The sequence below is a fragment of the Trifolium pratense genome, linkage group LG3, assembly GCF_020283565.1.
Source record: "Trifolium pratense cultivar HEN17-A07 linkage group LG3, ARS_RC_1.1, whole genome shotgun sequence".
Classification (NCBI taxonomy): Eukaryota; Viridiplantae; Streptophyta; class Magnoliopsida; order Fabales; family Fabaceae; genus Trifolium; species Trifolium pratense.
The window spans coordinates 7,092,946-7,116,839 of record NC_060061.1 but is presented as its reverse complement, the minus strand read 5'-3'; the positions used below and the strand labels follow the sequence as shown (position 1 = coordinate 7,116,839).

Genomic DNA, 23,894 nt, shown 5'->3' with positions numbered 1-23,894 from the left:
ATTGGGTAAGGTGGTGATTCAAACTCTCAAAATAACATGAAGGAGGGTGAAATTTGGGGAAAAGAAATTTTTTATGATTTCTAGAAAGAAAATAAACGTATCTAAGTAATTGCATTAATTGAGTCAAAATATTATTTTTTTTGAAAATAGAAGTTGAAGGGTTTTTTTTGAAAAAGAATGAAGGTGGGTGGAAAAGTACTTAGGCGGGATAATAAAAAGTTTTGGCTCCAAATCTTTCTTAACATGTATCTTATCTTAATATATAAAGGATATGCTTGCATCTCAACCTCAAAAGCTAGCTCAAAGGGTGAGGTTGCCCTCACATATTTATACACTTCACATCCCGAGAACCTAAGCATTGTGAGACTTCCAACACAACAATCAACATATTCAACAAGTATATGTTTATGATTCAACAAGAATATGTTTATGCTTCTCTACCGTTAGACAAGATTTCATGATAGCTCCGAATTTTGATATTGGTGTTTGTTTCTCCGTTGAACTTGTTCAAACTTAGAATTGTTTTCATTTATGTTCACGCAGTTTAAAAGCGGGTTTTATGGGATGGAAGAGAATTGAAAATTATAAAAGTACAAAGTGTTTTTTTTTTGGAAAAAATTATAATAAACATAAAATGCGTGAAACAATTTTTTTTTCTCTCATATGGTTATTGAAAATTATAAACGTTTATTGATGTATGCGGTTTTACTTAAAAAAAAGGAGAGAATTTTTAAGGAAGAGAATCCAAATCCATTTCGTTTCGCAAATAAAATGACCTTAAAGTTTTTTTTGGGAATTTTAACATCAAAAAATTACATAAATGATAAACAAACATAAAAAAAAAGTAATAAGATCCCATTACATCTAACTTAATGGCTTGAATGATATTCTTATAATTTTCATTAAAGTATAGAGGCATAGTTTGATTTTTGACTTAAATTGAGTGATATTGTTCTAAATTGATATCTCATTTCTTTCTCTGAACACCCCAATACTCTCCTCACCACCACCGAACTACCACCATCTTCTCCAACTCGTCCATCACCATCATTCTACTTCTTTCCCGTTTTGCTGCAAGTGCAACCACACCCACCCACGATGCCGTCATGCTTCACCTTCCCAAAGTTGCTTTCTCCGGCTAAATACCCACTTGCAAGAGGCGATGTCGATGACCATGAGAGCTTGTATTCGTGATGAAAAAGACAAATTTATTGCTGCCATGACAGCCAATAAGGAAGGTGCAATGACCACATCGGAAGCGAAAGCTTGGAATTTAAACCAAGGTATTCACTGGATGGTTAGCTTGGGATATAACAAAGTCTATCTTGAGATGGATTGCAAGATGGTGGTGAATGATGTGAATAACATGAAACCTAATCAACCAGTGGTTCAATTACTCAAGACTGTAGAACCTTACTTAGTAACTATAACGACTTTTAGTTGTTTTCATTAGGCGTCAAGCAAACGGTAGTGCTTATGCACTTGCAAGAGCAGTTTTATCTCATGCTTCTCGCAATACTTTTTGATGTAATTCATAATTATATTGCTATTATTATTATGAATGAAATGCCATGATTTTGCCTTGAGTAAAAAAAAAAAGAAGGTTAACATGGTATTTTTTGGATTAGGATTTGTTGTACTAAACTAATAACGTAGTAATACATATTAATCAATCCCATCCATTGATTTCACATCAGACAATTATAATACATTGGACAATTGATATTGTAACCGAGTTAACGCAATTAACAATCTATTTTGATATTTGTATAGTCAATATTTTTAAAATATAAAAAATGATAGTCCTTATGTCCTAAAATATAAGAAAAACTTGGTCAAACAAAAGTTGATGTATTTAGTGTAAAATTTAGACAAGATATATTAATTTTTTTGTGACTTATTTTTGCCTATATTTTAATATGGAGAAAATATTTTCGATACAAAATTTATCTTTTTTTTTTTCTTTTCATTATTAGTATCCAGCCCACTGGATCGTTTAACATGGTCCGAGGGTCAGTTTTGACATCAAGTGATTTTCGCCCCCTCCCAATCACAATTTTGAGGGATCGATGTGCGATCATCCCTATCAAATCTAGTGTCAATTACCACTAGACTAACTAACAATTAATTACTTCGTATTTTTTTTTATTTTTTTTAACTAATGTCCAAGTAACTACTAGCAATTTGTTAAAAAAAAAATAACGACTAGCATCACTCGATAATAATAAAAATAAAATTGTGTTTGGATATTTATATCTCCTCCACATACCGACTGTATGACTATGTTTAGTAAACGTGATGTAAAAACAAGAGAAAAATGGTTGTGAAAAAGGTGAGATGAAGTCAGTTACTTGTCCTTATTCTAGAAAGTAGGATAAGAATAAAATTGGTATTAAGTAGTACACTACATACAGTAACTGAAAATAGTGGCATTTCCGGTAATTTTATCCTAAAACGAGGCCTACACACTTGACACTCAAAACACAACAACACTTATAGTTCAAAATTTCAACTCTCTTCTCTTCTACTATTCCAATTGCATTGCATTGCATTGCCATTTAGGAGTATATATAAACTCAACAACCAAACCAAACCAAAAACCTTTCTCTAAAATCTCATTATTCTCTCTTCCGCCGCCGAATCCTCACTTTCTCTCTCAACACAAAAAAAGGTTCTCTCTCTCTCTCTCTCTCTCTCTCTCTCTCTCTCTCTCAATCTTAATATTTTAGATCTTCAATTTTCAATTCTAATTCATCTTCATGCAATCAATGTACTTTGATTTTTTACGCGATTAATTGTTAATGTTAATATGCATGTGATTCATTTTTATTGGTGGATTGGTGAATTTTGATAGATCGTTAATGGCTTCATCAACTGTGGCTGGAAATACGGGATGGTATAGAGGTAGAGTCAAAGCTGTTCCTTCAGGTGATTGTTTGGTTATTGTGGCAATTTCAACTCCAAAGCCTGGTCAAACTTTGCCTGAAAGGACTATTACTTTATCATCTTTGATTGCTCCTAGACTGGTAATTCAAAATCATCATTTTAATAATCACCTCAATTTTATGTATATATATATATAGCTAATTCATAATTGTGTTGTGTTGAATCAATGATCAATGATTTAGGCGCGTAGAGGCGGTGTTGATGAGCCGTTTGCATGGGAAAGTAGAGAGTTTTTGAGGAAGCTCTGCATAGGGAAGGTTTGTGAAAACTGAATATTTTTATTTGATTTTATTTCTAGCTTTTGTAGTTGTTATTGTTTTGTTATGATGATAATTAATGAGGTGTTTGAAATGTTTGAATTGTTGTGTTGTTGGAACAGGAGGTGGCTTTCAGGGTTGATTACAATGTGCCGACCATAAATCGTGACTTTGGAACTGTTTTTCTTGGGAATCAGAATGTTGCAATGCTGGTTGTTTCTGGAGGATGGGCAAAGGTTGGATTGAATACTCTGTGTTTGTGTTTGGACGTGTATGTTATGGATTGAGTTACATCTGAATTGCATATTTGTGGTTTTGTTTTTGCAGACTAGAGATCAGGGGCTGCAGAGGGGGGAAGTTAGTCCTTACCTTGTAGAATTGTTGAGATTGGAAGAACAAGCTAAACAGGAAGGCCTTGGTCGATGGAGCAAGGTTTGGTTCTGAGTTTTCATCTTTTAATGTTCAAATTAATGTATGTGTTAGTTACCATTCAAATTAATGTGAATTCCTTGCTTTATTGGTCACTTGGTTTACTTGGAAATAACACGAGTTCTGCTTCGCATCTTTGCTGATGTAAAGCGTTACCTTATCTACTGTCGTTTTTTCAATGTTGGCCTAATTATTCCATGCATTTAAATATAATACAACTGATGTAAAACATTGTTGTACATGTTATCGTAGTGTTGACGTAATTAAACGTTGCATGTTAATATGTAATATTAAATTTCCTAATATGAAAATTATTACTTTTTGTTGTTTTCTGAAATAAGGTTTGATCACCGAATCAGGACATGCTTTGTCGTCCAATATATTACGTAAATAGCTCCAAACTGTGTCGTTTAAAATTCGCCACACAATGATGCTATAAAGTGGCTGAAAAAATATAAGATGGAGAGGCAAAGCTTCCTTTTCATTCTAGTACAGAAATATATCGTAACTGAACCACAAACAATTTTATGGCTGATTGCAGACTCCTGGTGCCGCTGAGGCATCTATCAGAAACCTACCACCATCAGCCATCGGTGACCCTAGCAACTTGGATGCAATGGGTTTATTATCTGCAAACAAGGGAAGGCCCCTGGAAGGAATTGTTGAGCAGGTTCGTGATGGAAGTACTGTGCGCGTCTATTTGCTGCCGGAGTTTCAGTTTGTCCAAGTTTTCGTTGCCGGAATTCAGGTATATATGATAAATGCAACATTTACTTTTTAGACCCCTTTTTAGGCATCCGATTCATGATTATTAGTATCTTACGATAGATGACTCACGATTCAATTCGAAATAGACTCAATCTTTATGAATCTGTAGTGTGTATGTATTTTAGATATGAATCTCATGTTGAGTCCCGATTCAATGCGATGAATCCCGATTCACTATGCCGAATCTCTATTCGATCTATCACTATATCTAAACTTAGTGCAGTCGACCTCTTTCTTTTGTCATTTGATTTATAACCTGAATCTTGAATTATTTTGTGGATCATATATGATATATCAGCATTTTTCTGTGCCACTTGTTTTTACTTTTAAATGTCATATTTTTATTGGTAATGTATCTTAAGATTCATAATAAGATTCAACTTACGATTTGGAAAATAGATCTTCAGATTCACTATTTGAATCTTGATTTGATAACCACGTTTCAAATAATTTATTTTCCTTTGAATTAGGCCCCACAAATGGGAAGGAGAGCTGCACCTGAAAGTGTTGTTGAACCAGAAGTGAAGGCTGATGAGACTAATGGAAATGTTACCGGAGAACCCCGAGGCCCGCTAACAGCTTCCCAAAGAGTTGCAGTTTCAACATCTGCTGAAACTGTTGTTGATCCTGTTGCTTATGAAGCTAAGTTCTTCACTGAGATGAGAGTATTGAATCAAGATGTGGGTAATCTGCTTCTTTAACTTATATATCCTGCTGCATTTCTGCATGTTATCTAAATCCCATGTGGATATGTAGGTTCGGATTGTCCTGGAAGGTGTTGATAAGTTCAGCAATTTGATTGGGTCAGTGTATTATCCTGACGGTGAATCGGCAAAAGACCTGGCATTGGAGCTTGTGGAAAATGTACGTGCTTCACTTATGTGGTGATATTACTGTGGTTTAGTTTATTTTACTCTATCGTTGTTGGAATATTTCCTGTAAAGCTTTTCTACTTCAGCACGACTACACGGTTATGCGAGTAAGCAACAAGCTTGTAAGCTGTAACTACTTGAATATGAGGTGTCCATTTGAGCCTACGTTGTAGTTGACATATATGATGAACATAGTACAATATATATTGAAGCTTCAAAAGAGTCTTTCATTAAAATTTGCACTAACTATATGGATTTGACTAGGTAAAACTATGCTTACTCTTTTCTGCTGGCTTTATGGGTTTAAGGGGATTGAGTGATCTATTAAACAAAAACATCAATACTATAAGTTTGGGTGGAATATATTGTTTCCAAACATCAACAAAATACACATATTTTATGGAAATGTTGTTTTGCACTATTTGTTTTTATTGAGAAAGCTACACAAGTGAGCATGGGTTGCTGAATGTATGTGCAGTACACAGTTACTGTTGCATTGACCAACTCATGTATTGTTATGCATTCTCTCTTTTTGTACTTATCTTTGTAACAATCTGTTTGTACTAAATAGCATTGCCAATTTCGTTTTACTTCCTTGTTTATTTTTTAGTTTTATGGTTTACAAGGACTTCTTAGTTGGAGTCTCTTTATGTGGTTTCTTGTCCTGTAGCTTTGGTAATTGAGATGAGAGAGATATGAATTATAGTTTCTTGGAGGAAGATTTGAATGTTTCTTCATCTGATAAGATATCACTTGAACTATCATGAAAATATCTGTCATTTTGATTTCTTCCATAATACAGGGTTTTGCAAAATATGTTGAATGGAGTGCAAATATGATGGAAGAAGAGGCAAAGCGGAGGCTGAAGACAGCAGAGCTTCAGGCAAAGAAGAGCAAGTTAAAGCTTTGGACAAACTATGTACCACCACCTACAAATTCAAAGGCAATTCATGACCAGAATTTTACGGGAAAGGTAAAATTTTCTCCAATCATGGATTTATCCTAAATTAGTCAATATTCAGCTCAAGTGATACAAGTGTGTAATATTTGAACTCTCTTTTTTCAGGTGGTTGAGGTTGTTAGTGGAGATTGCATCATTGTTGCTGATGATTCTATTCCATATGGAAGCCCGCTAGCTGAGCGGAGAGTCAACCTTTCGAGTATTAGGTGTCCAAAATTAGGAAATCCTCGTAGAGATGAAAAACCAGCTCCTTATGCTCGTGAAGCAAAGGAGTTCTTGAGAACACGCCTCATTGGTCGTCAAGTATGTAATATCTTTTAATGGTTTATTTTGGTATCATTGGTAAATTCAGTTCTAAAAATTACGCCTGTTTTCAGGTGAATGTACAAATGGAGTATTCTAGAAACGTTGGTCCAGCAAATGGGTCTGCAGTTCCAGCAGGAGCTCCTGAAGCAAGAACAATGGATTTCGGATCAGTATTCCTGCTGTCCACCAGTAAGGCTGAAGGTGATGATGCCCCATCAGCTGTCGCATCTGCTGGAAGCCAGCAAACTGGGGTGAATGTTGCTGAGTTGATAGTTGGTCGTGGATTTGGAACTGTTGTTAGACATCGTGACTTTGAAGAGAGGTCAAACTACTATGATACTCTTCTTGCTGCTGAATCACGTGCTATTTCTGGAAGGAAAGGGATCCATTCTGCCAAGGATCCTCCAGTCATGCATATCACTGACTTGACCACTGTGAGAAACCTTATGATTATACTAAATTTTAATTTTAGCATTACATATTCTAAAAACTACTTTTAATTTTTAACATTTACTTTTTTATTCATTTTAGACATCAGCAAAGAAAGCCAAGGATTTCTTACCTTTCCTTCACCGAAGTAGAAAAGTCCCTGCAGTTGTGGAATATGTTCTCAGTGGCCATCGTTTTAAATTGTTAATTCCGAAAGAAACTTGCAGCATTGCTTTCTCATTGTCTGGCGTCAGATGTCCTGGTCGTGATGAGCCATATTCTGATGAAGCTATTGCACTAATGAGGAGAAAGATAATGCAGAGAGATGTTGAGGTAATTAGTAGTTCCTCGGTGAAGTTGAGATTTGTTCATGTAGTCACTTCTTTTTTTCCTTAAAAATGTATTTTTCAATGTTGACAGATTGAGGTGGAAACGGTTGATAGGATTGGAAATTTCTTGGGCTCCTTGTGGGAGTCTAGGACCAATGTGGCAGTTACACTGCTTGAATCTGGTCTTGCAAAACTTCAAACCTCCTTTGGTAGTGACAGAATTCCTGATTTTCACCTTCTGGAGCAAGCTGAACAATCTGCCAAGAAGGAAAAGCTGAAAGTAAGGAGGACAAAAATCATGCTTGAAAATACCACTGTTCTTTCTTTATTTACTGTTCTAAAAGTGCTTTGTGTCACAGATCTGGGAGAATTATGTTGAAGGGGAGGAAGTATCTAATGGCACAACTGTTGAGAAAAAACAGCAAGAAGCGCTTAAGGTACTTGGTATACTGCTGCATAAATGACACTTTTTGCATTGAAAAATATGAATGTTTTTCCCATTTTTACATGCTTGTAGGTAACGGTTACAGAAGTCTTGGGTGGTGGTAAATTCTATGTTCAGCCCATTGGGGATTCAAATTTAGCATCCCTTGAGAAACAGCTTGCTAACTTGAACCTTCAAGAAACTCCACTGCTTGGAGCTTTCAATCCTAAGAAGGGAGACACAGTCCTTTGTCTTTTTGGTGCAGATAAAGCTTGGTACCGGGCAATGGTAAGTTCTTAGTTTTAGTTCCATTCTTGCAAGACATTTACATGCTATGGATGAAAAATGTGCCCATTCACTGGAGAGTACCGAGACATGGCTATATTCAGTCAGATATTTAATTACACTTTGAGCCCGTGCTCTTGGTCACCACATTTTGCAATTTCGTGTAATTATATCTTTTGCACAAGCCTTGTTTAATTCCACTCCTTTTTTATTTACAAAATGGTGTATGTAATTATGTAGATCGTGAACGGACCTAAAGGACCAGTTGAATCTCCTAAAGACATATTTGAAGTATTCTACATTGATTATGGAAATCAAGAAGAGGTACAATACAGTCAACTACGGCCTCTTGATCAATCCGTATCCCATTCTCCCGGTCTTGCACAATTGTGCACCCTTGCATACGTGAAGATTCCAAACTTGGAAGACGATTTTGGTCAAGAATCAGCTGAATATTTGAGTGAGCTCACTTTAAGCAGCGGAAAAGTGTTTACAGCTAAGGTTGAGGAGAAAGATACTGCAAGTGGGAAAGTGAAAGGGCAAGGAACTGGAACAGTTTTTTCTGTAACTCTTGTTGCCGAGGAATCCGAGATCAGCGTGAATGCAGCCATGCTGCAGGTATTTACTGCCACTACTAACTCCTTTGGCTTGCTTTCAAAGGCAGATATACGTTGATTACATGCATATAGCGACAATACCTACGATACGAAACGCACCTTGTCTGATATTGTTTGTATTCCTTTTTGAATTTCACAGGAAGGACTTGCTAGGTTAGAAAAAAGAAACAGGCGGGACAGAAAAGAAAGACAACTGGCCCTTGATAATTTAGAGACGTTCCAGGAAGAAGCACGGACCAGCAGGCGCGGAATGTGGCAGTATGGAGATATCCAGTCAGATGATGAGGACACTGCTCCTCCTGCAAGAAAGGCTGGTGGCCGGAAGTGAGTGTAATTTTATGAAGTTATAGTCCTGAACATTTTACTTCGAGGTAGAAAGGAAGAGAAAATACCCTGCCCGATGCTTCAAATTTTGTTGTTAGATTGAGGGGACAATTCCTTTATACAGATGTTGTAATACAAGATGCATGCGGCAGGGTTCTTTTCGCAAGGATTTTTTAAAACTTGTCATAGGTTTGTTTTACAATACCGTTTATCATAGGGTTGTTTAAGGATTACAACTTATCATAGTTGATTGTCGTAATTTAATGTTGCAGTAAAATTTTAGATAATTATTCCATAGTGAGAGCGTGCTATGCAATCCTGAGTTTTTAAAAATCCATATTTTTTAACATTTGAATCTTCTGAATGTTTTAAAAAATATGCAAAATGAGTTCAACCGTTCTCGAATTGGATTACATCAAAAAGAGAGGACTATGGAGATAAAAGTATGATATTGATTTTAAATTTTTTTGTCGAATAAAATAGGTTAGAATCAATCATATAGTCAGGTTTGAATCAAGACCACAAATTCAACCTACTCCATAATTATCCCAAGATACTTTTTGAAAATAAATCTTATCTTAATTTCATCTCAAGATACATCCCAAACTCCTCATTTTCAATTTTCTTTTAAGTGCGGGTCTAAGTCGAACCAAACCGTTTAAAACCAAAAATTTAACTGCAGGCAATTCACACTCCAACTTTTGAAGTACGACCGACAAAAACTTATGTCGATGGCAGATATTTACGAATTCCAAAGTCCTTTTCAAAAGAATTTCTGCACAAGTTTAAAGGGTTTGTATCGTTAAGGCTTGGTGAAGATAAAACTTGGAAGATTGACATCAATTATAGTAGTGGACTTTTGTTATTCTGAAATGAGGAACGACTGGAAATCATTTGTCAAGGAAAATAACTTTTAAATTGGAGATAATTTGTAAGTTTGAGATGATTGATTACAAACATCTTTTATTTCTTGTTACAATTAGAAAGATGTAAAAACTTGTTGACAATCTAGCAAGTGCACTAGTTATCTCGCGCAACACTCTCAAAAGTTTTCATTGGTAGATTGTTAACAAGTTTTTGTTATCGTTGCTGGGGATATCCTCCAACAATTTGCAAAATCATTGCGTGCCGCACAGACAAAGCTGCGTCCCGCGCAATTCAACATTCATCAACCCCACTTTTGCAGTTCTCTCTTCACTCCTACCACTTTGTTTAACCTGCAAAATAACCATAAACAAACACAAACAGAAAATATGAGATAAAATGTTGGGTTGTCTCCCGTCAAAACTAATTTATTTCTTGTTACAATTAGAAAGACGTAAGTTCTTTTTTTCTACTTTTAAGAACAATGTGGATTTTGTCAAAAAAAAAAAAAAAAGAACAATGTGGATTGAATTTATGTCTGTGAATACATATGAGACGAGAGCAACAATGTTTTTAGACCAAGTTGAATATATATTTTTTTTCAACAAGGGATCAAAAAATGATTTTTAGACCAAGTTGTTTCCACAGGCCTAACAAGTTGACAGCAATTACATTACGTTGATTAATTTAGAAGAGAATCAAATTATAAATGAAGGTTATAGATAATATGATAACTAATGGTTAATAAATCCATAAAAGAAGTTTAACGCATGTTTCAACCTTCATGGCCACGTAGTCATAACGTTGGATCAAGCACATGCTTAAATCAGGATTATAGTTAACAGTGGGAATTTTGTATGGCGAATTGATTTCTGTGCTACATAACTAGAAAGATTAAGAAAAATCATTGTACAACCTGAATAATCTAAAAATACTCAAGTCTACAAAGTGACCTGCAGAATATCTCATCTACACACTCCTTATGCATATCATCTTTCAAAAAGTCAATGAGAAAATTGCAAAGAAAGTGCTATGGAATAATGGAATTGACCTAATCTCCAACTAAGCTCAAAATTTTTGTGGTAGTGATCTTGTTCGGCCGCCCCTGTCTGGTTTAAATCATTTCAATTATCTCGCTTTACCCTCCGACGTGGACCCTTGGATGTTTCCTCCTCTTTGTTTTCTTCATTCTCTGCACTGCCTTGGTTAGTGGAAGTTTCTGCAGCTGGTGTTTTTGTCTTCTTCTCCACTCTTGCCTGCACAACAAGAGACATGATCCAGTGATTAGCATATGAAGGAAATATAAAATGATAAGCTAGTCTTTTGGCTACAAGGAGTTTCTACTTACAGGCTTTTTCTTCCCACCGAATATAATATTGAGGAAAATTGTCACGATAAGAACCACAACGGCTACAAGAATTCCGACAGTGAGATTCGGCTGCGATTCACCCTTTTCAATGAGATTCTGCAAAGCAATATAGAATTCAAGTCATATTCCAGCAAGTGAACATTACATGAAGCATATGCCCCAGCAGGAAATTTTTTTTTTTTTTCTTTTTCTCTTACACGTATTTCAAACTTGTAGGCACTCAGGAAAGGAATGTCTGCGAACTTGTATAACAGGTCAAACACCTTCTTCTGCAAGGGCAAGAGGTAAAATCATGCATTCAAAAGAGGAGTTAAGGACAAAATGCTAGAACGCAAAGAATAGATTAAAAAAGGAGTTAAAGAGAGAGAAAGAGAAATGGCAAGATGACATTACTTGGATGATTGCAAGACCACTTGATCCAGTATCCGATTCTTGCCTCTGTTTTTCTTTCTCAATAATAAACTTGGGCTTCCATGTAGTCTCCCTGTATGATGCGGCAATCTTATCATCTTTAGCTATCAAAATATTGTCAAACAATATGCCATCCTGCATTGTCCAAATCTCAATACCAATAGCAGCAATAGGTTCAAAATCAGGTTTTTTAAGTTCAAAGTAAGCAGGGTTGGGAATGTCCTGAGGCTTCCATATACCCTTATAAGCTGGGTTTTCAATAAGGGGGGCATGCCATTTTCCCTTATATGCTGGATTCTTCTTCATTGGCCTTTTCCATTCACCACAACCAGGGGCTGTTTCACAATTTGGGTTAGTAACCTTTGGGGCTTCCCATTCACCATCCTCCTCATCGTCCCAATCTTCTGGTTTTGTAGCCTCAGGGTCATCTATCTCCTCAGGCTCATCATCCAACCATCCTTCAGGTTTCTCAGCTTCTTCATCAACAATTTCCAAGGGTGCATCCTCATCCCAGTCATCTGGCTTTACTGCACTTGGGTCTGGAATTTTCTCTCTCTCGTCCCAGTCCTCAGGTTTATTATCATCAGGATCTGGGATTGTCTTGGGAGGGATAAGAGCAGGCTCAAAATCCTCAGATGATAAGAAATTTGCCTTTTTCTTCTGTTCCCCGTCAATCAAAATTTGCAACTCATTGTCAGGTTTTAAAATAGCAGTGTACACGTGAGATAGCTTGTCAGAAGGAACAGATGGAGGAAACTTGAGATGGTGTTCAACATACGCCCCACTCTTAGGATTCTTATGCTTGAAAATGAAGTGCACCTTGTTTGTGGCCCCACACTTGTCAGGACCAAACATTATAGAATATGGAGAATCGTTGTCAAATTCCTTCGGTTTCCAACCGGCCTCCTGTGGTCGAAGATACTTTAGATATGCACCACCGCATTCAAGGCCCTTCTGTAGGCGAGTCTCAAACTGGAGAACAACTGATTCATCCTTAAGAATCACAGGCTCATCAAGTTCTTTGACTATAGCATATTTCCTTGCTTTCTCACTGACAAGAAGCCCGTAATCTTCATGCCCCTCATTCGCTGCATGCTTCCAGACACCTATGCACAAAACAGATAAAATATTAAATCAAGTTTTGCAAGAATAAATTATTTATCAAGAAGGGAGATTTGGATCTTTTCCATTGAATTGTATCCAATATGCACCCACTACCAAGGGAACCAATGAGCTAAAACATGAACTTAGGGGAGGCCATGCAAAACTGGATTTTAGGACAAGGTATATATGCACTAAGGAAATAGTAAAGGTGAAACACATTCTGAAGTTCCACTTCATAAAGTACCAGAAATTTGTGAATCTATACAATTTATCCTTTCTTAGAATATATGATCGGAAAACAACAATATGTCTGTATGCAGTGCAGTAGACTCTTATATTTTGATAATCATCACAAAAACTCAGTCACTAACTTCCACAAATACATACACTAGTAGCTTAAAGAACACTAATTGAGAAATGGATAAAAATGTTTATTGAAAAGTGTAACATTTAATATATTGATAGTTATGAAGATTTGTTTTTCATTTAGTGCTTTCTATTTTCAAATTCTTAACTAGTGCAATTAATAATTTGTTAAAAATCTGCTAACAACACCTGTAGGTACCACTAAAAAATGAAGGTATAAAATATTAAATAAATAGTAAAGCATTTTTACATTACCAACAAAAAATGTTTAAATAGGAAAATGCGGAAACAGATCCCGCTGTTACATTTTTGTACAGTGAAATCCTGACCATTTATTCATTTTAATTAGTGTAGCATTAATATTAAAAGAATAAATAAAGGGTGTGGATGGGCACTGGACCTCATCCGGTGAATAACTCACGGGAGAGGATCCAGTCCCGGAACGCTATGGACAACTGCCAAGAAATCAATAATCAGAAAAATATTTATTGACAAATGGCAATCACCGATCAACACTAATGTACATTGTACTTTACAAAAGATTTGTTTACAAGTCTATAATCGTGGAATTAGTGATTTACCAATGAGTAAGAAATTCCGTTGAGAAGTTAACAATACCAATGAAACATAAAAAAATCAACCGCAAATTGAATGATCCAAAATGAAAGAAAGAAAATATTCCAGAAGAGGAAAGTGAGTTGAGAGTATTCATTCATTATTAATTAATTACCGTTGTACTCATCCTTCTCGGAAACAATCCAACGGCCATCAAAATCTTCATCAAATGATTCGTAGAAGGTCTGAAAAAATAAATCAACATAAAACAATTATTACTGAATTAATAAAAACAGAGAGATCGAAATCGAATAATGGAAAGAAATTGAGAAAGGAGAAGAGGAATTACAGCGTCATAGATATCATCGGAAGCATGGAGAAGATGTAACGAAGAGGTAGAAATGACGAAAAAGAGAAGTGCAAAGATTCCAAGAGGAATTCGCTTTCGTTCTCCCATATCGCGCGATGAAATGAAACCCTAACGATGAAATGAAATTATAGAAAAAGTTGTTATTGAATAGATAGAATATGAGAGAGCAGTTGTGTGAGAGTGTTTGTTGTTCGAACGAACACGAGATGAAAGAGCAGTTACAGTTGCGGTTATAGATCTCAGTTTCAACTTTCAACCAATTATGTTATACTCCACGTCATCATTCCCAATTAACTCTTGCCACGTTTTCCTTTTTTCCAACTTTAAAATTAGCAAAACAATTAATTTTTATGTACAAATTTCACGATTACTATGGTTATCTTCGATGAGAAGATTATCAAGTTAATTTCACATTGGTTATTATCGGTGATAATTGATGTTGAACTTGGTATGGAAAATCAAGTTTAATTTTTCGTAACTGCGATCGGGAAGAAGTTGAAACCATTTGATAAAAAAACTGACTCCGAACAAAATTAGATAGTGAAAAAAAAATCACATTGGTTGGAAGAGTTAAAGTTAAACATTTTATAAGTGAAACGGCTCATAAACTTAATATTTTAACAGTTAGGATAAAAATGTGGTATTAAAGTCACTTATATGATTGCTAGTGAAACATCTATCAAGTGTGAGTTACCTTAAGTTTCAACTTGGTTGAAAAAATTAAAATTTCACACTGATCCATAAACCTAATACTTATATGAAAATATGGTATCAACATCATATTATATAATTGCTCGATGCCTAATATGTTGATCTATGTTGATCTACTTCAGTAAAACTCTGCCTCCATTTATATGGGGAAGGAAGTACTATCAAAAGAAAAGTCACCTTGTATTTTGTAAAAATATTTACAAAAAGATTGGTATTTATCATTTTAGAGGAACCTTATGGGTCGTCAAAGATATTGAATATTGCAACTTACATATAAGATGAAAGTAACCACAATTAAGCTAAATAGTGATAGTAACAAAGCCATAGGGCATGAAAGAAGTAATCTACTGAGTTGTATGTACAAAACCAAACCTAAATATTGATTGATTTATTTATCTACAGTAATAGCTTAATAAAAAAGGAAACAATCTTACAAAACCAGATCATCTATATATACTAAAGGTTGGTGGACTTTCCAACCCAAACCCTAATTCTCCCTTCAAAACCCTAATGCCTTATGTCATGTGTGATATCATGTGGATGTAACCATTGAGTCTGTATAAATTTTACTGGACCTCTACTAACACCAATTGAAGAGCTTCAAATGTCTACCATAATTCATCATTTAACAAGTTTATTTCTCTTTCTTCTCTGCTACTCTCTCATTTTGTCTCATCATCCCCACACTTTCATCTCTCTCTATTCTCAATCTCTCTTTCTCTCTGCCATCCCCATCTCATCTTTATGCTCTCATCTCTCATATCAATATCATCATCTAGCAAATCCAAACCAAGATCAACTCAAAGTTCACATGCAAGTGTAGATTTGTAATCCTTGAATCTTGGGCTTTCAAGAAAGGTAAACATCAAATCAATCTCTTCATTCCTTCTAAAATTCGTGCCTTTTAATCAAGCCTAACATTGAGTTTCATGTTGCATATGAGCTTCAAGGATCAAGGAGCCATGGTTAAGGGATTTGAAGTAATTTAGAAGAATATTGGTGACCAGGTTTATCCAAACAACTGGTTTATGAAAATAACTGGTTTATACAAACAGTTGCTGGATTGGATTGCTGATTTATGTAAATGTTTGGTTGCATGTGTTGCTCCTAATGATATCATTTCATTCTTCTATTGCTGGCAAAGAAGCGGAAACAGAGTCCTCAATTTATCCATTCAACATGTCACTCTCCTCATTCTCGTCCGCTCCCCTCGTGGTACAGCCACCATCCCTCCCATCTCTTTCATTTTTTCGCTTCTTCCTCTGCAGAAGAAGCTGCGGCAGAGCGCCGTCGTTACAAGCACCGTCTCCTCTCCCCCTTCTCGTCCGCTCCCCTCGTGGTACCACCACCGTCCCTCTCATCTCAATCACAGTCCGTTTTTTTGTTTCTTCCTCTGCGGCAGAGCACCGTCGTTACAAGCGTAGTCTCCGTATCAAACTTCCTTTGAACACAATTCGTCCTCCACCTCATCAACATCATCTCTCTCTCATCAAGATGGCAGATCTCTGGTACCAATTCTAAATTCCCCTTTTTCAATTTTTTGGGTTTTCATAAATTTGTTCTTTGATTTGTTTGTGATTTTGTGATTTTATAAATCTCAGAAAAAGGTCAGTAATGCCCAGGTTCATCGTATTTATGACTTAATTACTTTGTATCATTCAGTAACAATCTCCTAATATCAATTTATGAAACCAATTTTTTTCTGACATTCCTAAGTTCTTTCATTGAAATGAAATTTTGCAGACAAGTAAATTTTACTTTATGTTAAACATTTTGAGAATTATTGTTAGTGATTATGGTTCTTAATTACTTCTGTTTAGAGGCCTGTTATATGCTATTCTTTTGTTCTTTTTCAAATAGTTTTTCATCTTTTCTTGGGTTTGGAAGAAAATCTAGATGAAGTATGATAAACAACAATGAATATTGTTATTGTCTAATTTAATTGCAATATTTGTTTTATATTGTTTTCTAAACTTGAATCCTTGAATGATAATTGCAGGGTAAGGGAATGGGTAATTTCCGTAAGAGAAGGAACAAATGTGAAACAGTACCAAGTAGATAAGTAAGGTCTTGGATGCCACCCTTGAAGATTTGGAGTAAGTGTGTTTATCTAACTCAGTTAGTGCACTTTATTCAATCATTTTTTGTAGTGTACTTATCCACTTGGTTGTTTTTACATTGGGATTTTGATAATTTCTGATTTTGTAGTTTTTTTTTTTTGTGTGTAGGTTTTGATATGTGATTTCTTGAATCCATCATGGGACAAGAGTGAGTAACATGAAATTTGATTTGAGGGTAGTTTTGATTCAGTTTCAATTATTGCTTTTGACCGTGTAGCTTCTACCGTCAAGTCTGCAGTTGATATTCAAACACCGGGTGATCTTATAACTCTTACTGCTGCAGCTGCAACAGGTACTTGCTTAATCTTTCTATGAACTGACATTATCTACAGTTTGGTTATTTAAGCAGTTCAATCGCGATTTTGTCTTGGTTCATTGTCTGGTTGGGTTTATAAAACATTGTTTACTATGCTTGTAAGATGTAAGATTTTCTACGGAACAATATCGATTATTTTGTCTGATGCATTCTTCTTTTTTTTTTTTCATTGCATTATAAGCTTTGAGAGGAGAAGCAGCTTTTATAGCGAGATTTCCAAAAGAAGCAAAGAAGAATGCATCAATAAGTCCCTATGATAAGGGAATAGCAGAAACACAATGTCCACTTGCTTTTGCTTTTGAGGGTCAGATGTTAGAAAACTTTTCTCCATGTGTGGATGATTTGTTGCAGGTTACAGAAAAAGGTAATTAATCAATAAAGATCACACTTAGTTCTTTCTCAATAAGATTAAGGAATTCACAACATTGTAGTGTTTTATTTGATTTTGTCATCATTATTTTAATTTATGGTTGTTGATGTAATTCATTATAGGTGCATTACGATGGAAACATGTGTCTGTTTACATCAACAAGAAATATTAGGTACCATATTTCATGCCTAAAAACAAATCTGTTTTGGTGATAAGAAAATTTATTTAATATTTATCTTAATTTTCAGGTCAAAATTAAGATCAAAAGCAAACACATTGGAGGAGCTTTCTCCAAAAAGAGTAAATGTAAGCATTTTGTTATACACATACATATCTTGCTGCAAGTACCTATGCTCAATTTGTCACTGTAATAATAATTTCCTTAAGAAATTTTTGTATAGTCATTTCTTTTGACTCTAGATTGATTCAAGCAATTAGGCACTTTCTGATTACATGTAACACAAATATTGTAGGTGTGGATTATGGAGTGTGTAATGAAGACTCGGCATGGCCATATCAAAAAGAAAGGGAAGCTTCTGAAGAGCTCTATTTTGGCCTCAAAACTGCACAAGGTCTTCTAGAATTTAAGTCTGAGAGCAAACTCCAAAAGCAAAAATGGGTTGATGGGACACTATGCACTATTTCGTATCGTTTGAGGTATGAGATGTTAATTTATGCATAAATTTTTCACATCGAGTTTTTCCCAAAGTTGATCAATTTTTTCTATCATCATTTGCTTTTTTGAATCTTTTGCAATAGGCTTGGTTTTAAGAAGTATATCAATTTTTGCGGTTTTGGTTTTGTAACTTATTTGCTAACCATTTTACTTTGCTAATTTGCTAAATATTAGACGGTTTTGTTTTGTTATACATTTTCAGATTGCTCTTCTTTCTCGATACATTTTCAGATTGCTCTTCTTTCTCGCTTTCTTTTGGCATACCTGGCGACGTGAATGAGTGAACAGGGAGCACACACAAGAACCGCGGCAGCCTCCGATGTAGGTAAGGATTTCAGGTCCATTCTAACCCTAATTTGGTTACCTACTAATATCCTTTATTTAATGCATTCCTAAATGCCCTCCAAAACACAATTAAGAAAAAAAAAGTAGTAACATGTAATTGAGCTCATGTCACATCACTACATTAGATATGCTTTAAGTATGTAACTATAAGTTAAAGAAACACATTTGTAGAAACAGTCCAATACTAGACTGGCCCAGAAGTTTTTTGTTTTATAGCAAAAAAAGGTTTGAATGTTATAAATTTACATGTTGGCTTTGGCATACATCTCTGGGGTATTGCAGGTAGCTTCCTCATTTTTTCTTATGTAATAAGTGACAAGATTGTGTTAGAGACTTAAATCTGTGAAATTGAGCTATAACATGGTCATGTTCTGTTATTCAACTTTGTCTAAACAGTTAGTTGTCATTGTGTAATTTATTTGCCTTAAATTCAGGTATTAAGTTAAATTATTGGATATTTGTAATAAAGCATCCTACAAAAGTTTAAATTGACCTTGAGAACTTACATTGATTCCCTTCTCTATGTTTTTGTCGGTTTAAGGCTTCTTTTCTCAGTTGTCAAAAAGTTGTGTGATCAAGAAGGTTGGGTCAACCTTTTACAAAATGGGCTAAAGTTAGTGGTTAAAAGTGCTATTATGAAAGTTAAGATAGCAAAATCGCAAGTTTGTGAAAGTTAGAGAGCCAAAAATGCAATTTAGCTTTTATCTAATTATTATAATTATATTATATATTAGATTTATTTATCTCTTTGATACATAAATTGATTAATTATAACTCAATAGATGAGAAGGTGGAAAAGATGGGAAGAAGAAACCAAGACACTGAGTACCAATTTTCACATGGTTAGTTAGCGTTCAACTTATGAATTTTTATCAAATTATTATGAAAGAATGTCTTAAAGAAAGTGCTAATCAATTAAATAATTAATATCATGTATATAAATAATTTTATATATTATGTTAGGGGAACTTACGTGATTTATTTGGTGCATTATTTGTGTATGACAGATCCTGAAAGATTCAGATTTGCTGGTGAGACTTCATTTGGAAAAAGACACTTGAGTTTCTGGACTAAAAAACCTGTCCTAATTTGGATTGTAAGTCAAACTCATTCTTGATCATTTTCATCATTTTACAAATTATAATACAGTACTAATTATATTTTACTAAATAAATTATTGTCTTTGTTATACTTGATTGCAATTTGCAGGTTTGTTTCTTCAGCCAATTTATAAGGTCAGTTCCTGAAGTGGATTACTTGACCTTAAGGCATGGATTTATTATGGTAATTAATATTACTCCTCTATACCAAATTTCTATCATTTTTTTGGTTATTAGTATTCATTAATAATAAATTAATAATACTCAAAGGATGGATCGTTCGGAAGAATCCGAATTCAATTTTTGAGTCGTTATATTGTTGTTGAAGCTCTCTACCAGGTAGATCTTTTCTATCATGTTTTTATTAGCTTTAGACATCTATATTGTGTTTCCAAAGTAGTGCTCACAGTCTTAAGATTTAGTTGAATGAATTGCTTGCTTCAAGCATCACTCAATATTGATTAATTACTTAATTTTGCTATATGAACTGTTATTTCTGCTGAGATAGTATGGTAATCAACAAATGCAAATTGAAGATATATGAAGTATTTAAACAAATATTTTGATCTATTGGTGTTGCTGTTAGATTGGTGTCTGTTGCAAGTTTCAATATCATTCCTTAAAAGACTATTGTTACTTGCCCTGGTTTCATCCACTATTCTGATTTCTATCGCTATTTGTGATTTATTGTAGTGTGCTGCAGGTTAGACATTAGATCTTATAACTGCTGCTATAGGACATGCATTGGCCACAGAAGGAAGATTCTGCACCAGAAGTGCGAGAGTTACAGATCACCAAGTATGGTAGTTCATATATAAACTGATTCATAAACTAATTTGGATTTTCATGTAAACTGAGATAAAAAGAGAGGAAAATATGGTCGATGATGGTGACTATTATTTCTCATCCATTTTCCCAGCACTAATATCTGTGGTTTCAACTTTGGCAGCGATTGAGTAGCTCTGGCTACGTCTTTTATGCTTCTTTGCCTCCATATCTGGCAAGCGCTGCAATTACAACTATTGATGTCCTCGAGGAAAATCCCAGTCTGTTAACAAAGTTGAAGAAAAGCGTCGCTGTCTTACGGAAAGGTAGGCTTTGATCTAAATGGAATTGTATTGCAGTGTCCATGATTTGGCTTGTGATCAAGATTGAATTTCTCTCCAAATAAAAATGGATTTTATTTCATTTTATTGATTTGGTTAGGCATTTTTTTTTTTTGAGATACATTGGCTACTGCAGAAAAATGACAATTTCACTACAATATTTCCTCCCCAAATTTAAACTCTTTATCTGTGTTTTTTTTTTCTTTTTTCATGAGAATGTTTTGGTTCTAACTTGGGGATTTTATGCAGTTTGTTCAATTAAATATGTGTTTGCTGTTTTGTTTTAGGTTTGTGCAGAAGTTGGTCAATCCAGTATAAAAACAGAACTTTCTCAAGAAGATGCAGAATCTGAGTTTCTTACTCCAAAAAGTTGCTTCTGAATTCTATTGATAAGGTTGAGAGGCTCTTGCATAAGAATTGGTGAAACTTTCACACATTGATGTCTATGAGGTGAAGAAAAAATTAGGAAATTCTTGAAGCATAGTTGAAGTTAAAGAGAGTTTTTATCTGACATTAGAAGTAGTGATTTAGAGGTGAGGTAGAAAGGAAATTTGGATGAAATCCTCTTCTAATGATATTTCCAATATTCCAATTGATTCATCGTAGGGTTTTGTACTCTTTCTTACAGTTACAATGTACAAGAAGAATGTTTCATCAAATTGTATAGTGATTTCCTTACTCGAATTTATTGGTTTTGGAATTCATGATGATGCTTTCTTTGATATGATATATGACTCTATTATTCAAAAGCAAGTTTTGCAAATTAATTGACTCACTTTTTTGAATCAATTGTAGACACATGTATGTGACCTGTGTTGTCAAAGAAGACATATTAGTGAATTGTTGCTTGAATTGTGTGAAACTGGGTGATGATTTGTTTGGAGTGGTAGCATAGTAAATGATCATTCAAGAGCATTTTGCTTTGAGTGATGATTTGTTTGGAATGGTAGCATGATCTCTTTCAAGAGCATGTTTGATTTGTGAGTATAAGATGCGATTTAAACTTACTCATTTTCATAATTCAGTTTGATTTAGCGTGATCTCTAACTCGAATGATCCAATTGAGCTTTGATTTGTTTTTGATGTATTTTCCACCTAGGTACTCTGGTTTTCTCTCCACTTATGTTTTCTTTCCATTAGGCCATTTTGGTAATGATATTGCAATTAAATTACTTAATTTCCATATGTTTATGATTAATTTCCTTTGCTCATAGTATCCATGATTGGTATATATAATGACGTTCCCCCGAAATGATTTTCGTATGCTTATGACCAATTTCATTGGCACATTGCATCCATGATTGATATACACATGATGCTCCGCCGAACCCGTGCAACGCACGGGCAACCATCTAGTTTAAATAAGTATCCGGCCACAGGGTCCATGAACTTAGTCAACACAAAAAGTGACATCATTACTACTTAATTATAGTGACACAGTCACACCTTAGGATTGAGAAGGATCAACACCAACAGACTTAAGAGTCTCAGCACGAGGCTTATAAGCAAAAGCATCTTTGTTAATAGAATCAGGAACTTGATTATGATCAGGATAACTACGTTCTTGAACATGTGCAATTTTCCTGAAAAACGAATTCTTAAAGAATTTATCAGATTCCTCCATAACATGATCTGGTTCCATTACTTCAGGAACAGTCTCTCTTCTCTGTTTCTTGACACGCACGGTTGGATTATTCCTTAGTTGTTGCCATGCTGTGTGAAGACCCAACATTGTTGACAAAGCTATCATCCCAACAGCAACGTAAACTGGTACAAAATCTTGTTTTGCTGATTTGGAAGATTGTTTACCATATTGTTGTCCGTGATGAATGTATCCATAATCAGATGTTGGTGCATATGCTTTCATTTTTGGTAGTGTTGAGGTTGTGTATGATGATGATTTACTTCCTCCTCCAAATCCATTTTTGAGGAGTACCATCCATTTACCCATCTGAAACATACAGTTAAGAATTCAATAACCATAAATAAAAAGGAAATTCATTGAAAACATATAAATAGGTAGAGAAACATAAAAAATGTACCGTAGGCTTCAACATGATTACAAACGAATTAGAGAAACTATTGTAGTTAGTTACTGGTGCAAAATCTGAAAGCAGTTTATGTTGATTGGTTTATCTAGTAGTGAGGTTTTATAGTTTGATGTATCATAGGACATTGTATTTGTTTACAGAAAGCGATGTAAGTTACAGTAAAGAAGGAAAGTTCTGGAGCCACGTAGCAGAGTGTTGAAGACACTGGACACTTGTCACTGTATATAATTTACACGATAATCATAGAAGCCTCTGGACATGCCACGCCCTCTATTCAATCTGACATGTCAGTAAGTTGATAAATAAATTGTGAGTTTTTCCTACACTACTCCTTCATAATTTAGAAATTTTCAACAATTTATAAAAATAAATCATATGCACGTGAAATAAAAAATAAAAATTAATTACGGCAATCTATTTGTGCTGTTTGTTCTCTTGATGCTAGAGTAAATACCCTCAAACTAAAAACGGATAGGTAGGTTTCACCTAAATTGTGTTATTCTAGTGATCCAACACTCATGTCATCATTTTTCTTATCACATCACTAGCTTATCTTTATCTTCTTCTTTTTTTCACATAAGGTCAATGCTCCAAAAAATCAAAAGAGAAGAAAACACCTTCAATACAACTCAGCAACAACTGATAAATGTTTAAAGGACTATAAGAGACATCACTCAATAATTTAAGCTATTAAATAAATGAATCATCTCTCGTATTGACTAGAGACCGATAAACAAATTAAGCTGGCGGTAGCGGCTAACTTTTAGAATTTGAGAGTTAAGTTTAACTTAATCCTATAAATTCGATTTATAAGGTGAGGGTTACCTCTACTTTATAAACATATGTTCAAGTCATCTCGCAATGTGAAACTTCTTAACAGTAACATCTAACTAGATTGACACCTTAACCACTACTCATCTATTGTCAACCAACTCAAATGCATTAATATAAATAATAAACACAGAGAAATGGGGACAAACGATCATACCTATTTGAAGAATCAACTAAAATTAGTAAAATGTAGAATGACTTTGAAACATAGCACATGACTCTATATACCGTGCATGTTGTATCGGGATGAGTTTGACACAATCACAATAAGCTACACAATTG

General features: G+C 34.7%; 3 protein-coding genes and 1 long non-coding RNA gene across 17 annotated transcripts; 2 read left to right on the top strand and 2 right to left on the bottom strand.

Moving 5' to 3' along the window:
* The first annotated feature begins 2,413 nt into the window (after positions 1-2,413).
* LOC123916053 (ribonuclease TUDOR 1) lies at positions 2,414-9,242 on the top strand. Its single transcript, XM_045967380.1, has 17 exons — positions 2,414-2,671; positions 2,855-3,026; positions 3,129-3,203; positions 3,326-3,439; positions 3,531-3,635; positions 4,174-4,380; positions 4,871-5,080; positions 5,157-5,264; positions 6,075-6,245; positions 6,339-6,536; positions 6,611-6,973; positions 7,071-7,301; positions 7,389-7,577; positions 7,657-7,734; positions 7,815-8,009; positions 8,247-8,624; positions 8,763-9,242. Exons 2-17 carry the CDS (start codon positions 2,862-2,864, stop codon positions 8,949-8,951), a joined length of 2,976 nt encoding a protein of 991 aa, XP_045823336.1. The 5' UTR covers positions 2,414-2,671; positions 2,855-2,861; the 3' UTR covers positions 8,952-9,242.
* A 586-nt stretch (positions 9,243-9,828) lies between these two features.
* LOC123916052 (calnexin homolog) lies at positions 9,829-14,373 on the bottom strand. Of its 2 annotated transcripts, XR_006812051.1 has the most exons (7): positions 13,966-14,206; positions 13,792-13,861; positions 11,574-12,697; positions 11,378-11,449; positions 11,160-11,276; positions 10,863-11,067; positions 9,829-10,164 (listed from the first exon to the last, which is right to left on the bottom strand). XR_006812051.1 is itself a non-coding variant. In XM_045967379.1 (6 exons), the coding sequence occupies exons 1-6, from the start codon at positions 14,071-14,073 to the stop codon at positions 10,936-10,938; spliced, it is 1,623 nt and encodes a 540-aa protein (XP_045823335.1). In that variant the 5' UTR covers positions 14,074-14,373; the 3' UTR covers positions 10,700-10,935. The 2 variants fall into 2 exon arrangements, 1 of the variants encoding a protein (XP_045823335.1); XM_045967379.1 differs by lacking the exon at positions 9,829-10,164 and having other exon boundaries at positions 10,700-11,067; positions 13,966-14,373.
* A 593-nt stretch (positions 14,374-14,966) lies between these two features.
* LOC123916050 lies at positions 14,967-22,943 on the bottom strand. The gene is made up of 3 exons (XM_045967378.1): positions 22,773-22,943; positions 22,087-22,681; positions 14,967-15,143 (listed from the first exon to the last, which is right to left on the bottom strand). The coding sequence occupies exons 1-2, from the start codon at positions 22,785-22,787 to the stop codon at positions 22,178-22,180; spliced, it is 519 nt and encodes a 172-aa protein (XP_045823334.1). The 5' UTR covers positions 22,788-22,943; the 3' UTR covers positions 14,967-15,143; positions 22,087-22,177.
* LOC123916051 lies at positions 15,141-21,414 on the top strand. 13 transcript variants are annotated; one of them, XR_006812045.1, is made up of 15 exons: positions 15,750-16,205; positions 16,697-16,793; positions 16,926-17,109; positions 17,315-17,497; positions 17,626-17,675; positions 17,752-17,809; positions 17,977-18,160; positions 18,382-18,504; positions 19,307-19,366; positions 19,532-19,620; positions 19,734-19,808; positions 19,895-19,963; positions 20,318-20,422; positions 20,574-20,715; positions 21,018-21,414. It is a non-coding gene; the product is annotated as an uncharacterized LOC123916051 (long non-coding RNA). The 13 variants fall into 13 exon arrangements; XR_006812049.1 differs by having other exon boundaries at positions 15,756-16,205; positions 18,411-18,504; positions 20,328-20,422; XR_006812050.1 differs by adding an exon at positions 15,141-15,555 and having other exon boundaries at positions 15,648-16,205; positions 19,734-20,422.
* Positions 22,944-23,894: the final 951 nt, after the last annotated feature.

Excerpts from the sequence above, each read along its gene's own strand:
- LOC123916053 (XM_045967380.1), top strand. The coding sequence starts at position 2,862 with ATGGCTTCATCAACTGTGGCTGGAAATACGGGATGGTATAGAGGTAGA. Across the intron at positions 3,027-3,128 it reads CTTTGATTGCTCCTAGACTG|GCGCGTAGAGGCGGTGTTGA; the intron begins GTAATTCAAAAT and ends TCAATGATTTAG. Across the intron at positions 8,010-8,246 it reads AAGCTTGGTACCGGGCAATG|ATCGTGAACGGACCTAAAGG; the intron begins GTAAGTTCTTAG and ends GTAATTATGTAG.
- LOC123916052 (XM_045967379.1), bottom strand. The coding sequence starts at position 14,073 with ATGGGAGAACGAAAGCGAATTCCTCTTGGAATCTTTGCACTTCTCTTT. Across the intron at positions 12,698-13,791 it reads CGAGAAGGATGAGTACAACG|GTGTCTGGAAGCATGCAGCG; the intron begins GTAATTAATTAA and ends TTTTGTGCATAG. Across the intron at positions 11,068-11,159 it reads TCGGTGGGAAGAAAAAGCCT|GCAAGAGTGGAGAAGAAGAC; the intron begins GTAAGTAGAAAC and ends CTTGTTGTGCAG.